At 33.2% G+C, this 5,133-nt stretch overlaps 1 protein-coding gene across 1 annotated transcript; it reads right to left on the reverse strand.

Moving 5' to 3' along the window:
- Positions 1-1,321: 1,321 nt before the first annotated feature.
- LOC127159519 (probable E3 ubiquitin-protein ligase RNF144A-A) lies at positions 1,322-4,867 on the reverse strand. Its single transcript, XM_051102328.1, has 4 exons — positions 4,795-4,867; positions 2,288-2,391; positions 1,851-2,000; positions 1,322-1,777 (listed from the first exon to the last, which is right to left on the reverse strand). Exons 1-4 carry the CDS (start codon positions 4,865-4,867, stop codon positions 1,322-1,324), a joined length of 783 nt encoding a protein of 260 aa, XP_050958285.1.
- Positions 4,868-5,133: the final 266 nt, after the last annotated feature.

A 5,133-nucleotide genomic window follows, 5' to 3' on the forward strand; every position in this document is an offset into this window, starting at 1 on the left:
GCTGACCAAACACACCTGAACCAACTAATTAGGATCTGAAGGAGCACTTGATAATTACAGATAGGTATGTCTGATTAGGGTTGAAACTAAACTCTGCAGGAAGCTCAATCTCCAAGAACAGGGTTGGGCCCCCTGCTGTAGGGGGACAAAAGTAACAAGTGTTACTATTGTCCCGACAGGAACTCCTGACATTTAAATCCGATTTACTTCTATACTGAAAAACTGGTTGTGTTACAGGGGGAGGGGTGAAGTCAAAAGTATTAAAAGTATTAATTATTGTATTATATTGTTATTATATTAATTTATTAAATTAGCTTAAGTATTATCAAACAATCATATTAATTTAGTAAAATATAAATATCTTAGTGTAGGCTATATCTTTACAGTTTTAAAATTCTTCATCTTCTTGTTGATCCACCGGTTTACATTTACTACTGCGTGTTTTCTGGTAAAAATGTTTGGTTTTCTCTAAACAGAGCAGAAGGGCTTATTGAAAAATTCAAATTCATTATCTGCCAGCAGATGGCACTTTTCGCCAGCAATATAACCAGTAACCGCAGCACCTGACATTTTTTTTTTTTACTGGAGTACCACCTGAGTCTTCTCCTCCTACTTCTACCAGTGATCCTTCCTGTGGTAGCCTATACCTGTGCAGGTATCCACAGTATCACTGGGTTGTAGGTTGCCAAGTTAAGGGGACAAATGGGTTAAAAATTGTATGTGTCGATTGTGTGAAAAAGATGCATTTTATACAAGATCTGGCAACTGGACAACCTTGGAATATGTTGACATGATTATTCATATAATAAGGTTTGGGCCATACACTCTTAAAAATAAAGGGGTTTCACGATGCCATAGAAGAACCTTTTTATCTATATAGTTCCATAAAGAACCTTTAACATCTGAAGAACCTTTTTGTTTCACAAAAGTTCTATGTGGCAAAAGAAGATTCTTCAAATTATAAAAAGATAAGAAAGAGATGGTTCTTTAAAGAACCGTTGACTAAATGGTTCTTTGTGGAACCAAAAAATGGTTCGTCTATGGCATCACTGTGAAGAACCTACATACAATACACCCAGTGGGATTTGTTTATAGAAAGATTAATAATATGTGAGAATCCCGGGAAAAATGGGAGGGTTGACAGGTATGTTGGGTATTGTCCCCGCGAGTATGACACAAGGTATGCTTTCTGCTAATAATCCATACAGGTAGGCAGAAAAACAATGAGGGTGAATGTTTTCATTATTAATTATTAGTTGCATTATACTACACATGCTTTATAAATAGAATTTTACCACATAACTGCTGCTGTGTTTGTATTTTATTGTGTATCATTCCAAAATGGAATTGAAGTCTGTCGTGGAGCCACACCACCTGAACAGGGAATAAAGTAATCACTCATCTTCAGACAGTCAGATGTGAGCTTTAGACAGACAAAACAAAACTCCTTATTACAGCGGGAGCACATAATGTTTTTACATTTCTCTGTGTTATGGTTAAGCAGCAAACCACATGTTGGACAAGCACGAACAGCTGGACATTGAATTTTTCCAGCATCTTTTAAAGTGATAGTTTCACAATCTCTCAGCAAATCCAGGTCTTTGTTGCTGCAGCCTTCATTATCACATCTGTCAGAGCGAGGACGCTGACCTTTCCACTCTCTCAAACACTGCCAGCAGAACTCAAAGGTTCGTCCATTCTTTGCAGAGCAAATGGTGCATTGCACACTGAGATTAGACGGGTCTGATCTCTCGATGATCCAGTCACAACCAGGACACTGAAGATAGAAAGCATACATGAACAACAACACAATCATTTATGATAATTTCCAGTGTAGGAACTATACTTACATTCTTGATGTCTATTGTCTTTCTAGTAGCATTGTTGGCAAGTCTTTCCTCAAAGTACTGTTGTTCTTCAGGTGTGAGTTTGGCTAATTTACGGACTTCAGTGTAAGACCAAAGATCATTACACAAAGGACATCTCAACTCAGCTTTACCCTGCAATTCATCATTTTGAGCAACAGTCTTTATTATCTAAGCATTTCAACACTGTCATCTAAAAGAAATGTACATTGGAGAATAGAAGAAACGTTCTCTATAAAAAAAAAAATAAATAAATAAATAATAATAATAATAATAATAATAATGATATATATATATATATATATATATATATATATATATATATATATATATATATATATATATATATATATATATATATAAACGTAAAGAAAAATTGCATTTAAAAAATCTGCTTAGAATGTAAACTAATGTACACTTACATCAGCCATCTGTATTCTACAGTAGTCTGTCAGTGTCTGAGGACCAGAGACATGTCCACAGGATAATTCAGCTCTGAAAGTGTCTGGATCGTCATCATATGGATCTGATGGGGAAATGACACGTGATTAAACGTTACTAAGTTATCCTATTTGAAATGTAATAAGTAGTGTAACTATTTCAGTTACATTATTAAAGTTATGTAACCGATTATATTTGATTACTTTTCTAAATTTGTAACAAACTCATTTTCAAACATTTAAAGCAGGCAGGTTAACCTTACAGTAGTATTTAATACTGATTATCAGATATGAGGGAGAGCAAACCTGTGATCTGATCTGACTAAGCAATCATTAAAGCTAAGGGCCAGCAATGTGATTTATTATAAAATATTTATGTTTATGTTTTCAGAATTGTCAAGTGGGATGTTGTTACTAGTGTTATTATTTTTAAATGTAACACTTGATGTAATTAGTGGGGTTAATATTTAATATTATTTAATACTAATATTAATAATATTTAATAATTCCAGGCTAATTCATTGAAATCGTTCAATTTGAATTTATAGTGATTATTATGAAATGTCTTTATTTAAAATAAGGACACTCACAAATGTACATTTTCATAATTTTTCCTCATCAAATACTTCAAATAAAATTCAGAATAGATTTACCTTTCAGATTAATCTCTTTTACTGAGATTCTGCTTTGTCATCGGTTATTCAATTATAATTCAGTGTTAAACAGAATAGCTGATTTAGTATTTTACATTAATGACACTTTAAATATATATTCATATTAATAATAATGATATTGAAATCATTCATGCATTCTGACCAATACACTTAACTCAGTTCTGCCCAATATATTTTATATCTCTTTATAAAAAAAAAAATAAATAAAATAAATAAACATTAAATGAAACATTACAATCACATGAGAATGTGGAGCACATATTTATATTACTATTTAATGAACATTGACAAAAAAAAAAAAAAAAAAAAAAAAAAACAGTTTAAGAAAATATTGCAGTGTTTCAAAAACCACCATCACAACTTCACAATAAGCAAGTATTTGAAAGATTAGCATGACGCAGTTTCAGCGTTATGGACGTGACATTTGCAGTCAAAACCTGAAACATAAATTCTCATAGAATGTATTCATTACCAATAAGTTGTACAATCTATTTATATTTTTCTAAAACCCTGAGAAAAGTATCAGGATAAAATAAAATATCTGCCGGATGGAGAAAGGTTGGAAATTCACAAAACATAGGCTATATACCTTTATTGTTTTCTTCAGTAAATTCGTTTTTTGTTTCTGAGGAATAAAATCAGTGTTACGGACGTGACAGTTCTGGAAGCGGAATTTATCCGATTTTAAAACGGAGACGCCTTTAGAGAGAAATGCAACCTTCATACAGACTGTCTCATATATGTGAGACAGTCATACGATGAGTTTCGGTTCTTTTTTTTGTAACGCGCTTCAGAGACAGATTGGAGCGTCCTGTTTGTTCTCATTACTCTACAAAAGCAACGTTTGTTGTTATGAGTTTACAGAAATAGAGATTCATTATCAGGAAAAATGCAAGTGATCGCGAGGACGCTTCTCTGTCACGCATTAGGTGAATTCCACACTCCGCATAAACGTTTATTAAAATAAATATTGACCAGTCTACATCCGAGACTGATGCAATTATAACCCATAAATTGAAGGCTATTTGTCGTTTTAAAATGATCTAATGGACTGATGCCGCTTGTTCATCATTATTAGTTGTTGTCCATCAAGATGTCGCTTAAAAAATAAAAAAATAAATTTAAAAAAATGTTTGAATGACTAATTTATGAATTAAATAATTAAGATATTTACAAAATAGGTTAAGTAAATATGCTGAATATATAATATTTTACAAATACTTATAAAAATGCTAGCCTATGCGAATAAGACTGCAGTTTCACATTTTGTGTCTGCATAACGAAGTACATTATTTTTAACATGCAGTGATACGAAATAAGATCAAACAAGACGTGTAACGAAGAAAAATATTTAGACAAAAATAATAATAATAAGAAAAAAATAATCTCTTACGGCTAACTCACATTTCTTGAAAGCTGATGATCACGAACACATTTGAGATACGGTTACACGAAAGGACGTAATTGTTTACAATTAAGCATTGTGTCTTTCCAAAAAAATGTACCTGCATGTCGTTTTATTGCGCAGCGCAACAACTGTGGTTTCTTATGGTCTGCTGCTACTGCACTCGACACCGCCGGCTAGCTATTTGCCTTTGTACTTGCGGAGCTATAAACGCAAATGGGCGGGTAGAACATCGAATAGAAAACAAGGTCCGACGCAGAAATAAATCAGCATTAAGCTTGGGAAATAAGTTCAGAGATTGTTATTAAGACCTTGCTTTGCCTCTATTTGTTTGGTTTAAATTTACACTTGTTTATTTAGAGTAGGCCTCTTTTCATTTTTAGTCCAGTGGAAGTTTGTAGCAAACTTACCAATATCGCTGCACTGTTTCACGAATTTAATGTCCTTCTCAGATCCATCATATCTCTTTTCGTCATTTGACATTATAACGGAAATCTCTCAAATAGCTATTTTTCAGGTGCGCGCCTGTCGTTTATGTGTATCTCGAGACAGTTTCTGTTTTCAGATACTGAAAATCACGTGATTTAGTTTCCTTTAGGGCGGAGCTCTTCTTCAAGCCGCATTTATACAACGTTATTTAGAACACATTTAACGGAAATAGAGTTTTCAGATGACATCGCCGAATCCAGAACGTGCTCGAGCCGAGGGCATTTCGAAAAAATGAACTGAAGAATGTTTCAATAAAGTAA

The sequence above is a fragment of the Labeo rohita genome, unplaced genomic scaffold, assembly GCF_022985175.1.
Source record: "Labeo rohita strain BAU-BD-2019 unplaced genomic scaffold, IGBB_LRoh.1.0 scaffold_2239, whole genome shotgun sequence".
Taxonomy (NCBI): Eukaryota; Metazoa; Chordata; class Actinopteri; order Cypriniformes; family Cyprinidae; genus Labeo; species Labeo rohita.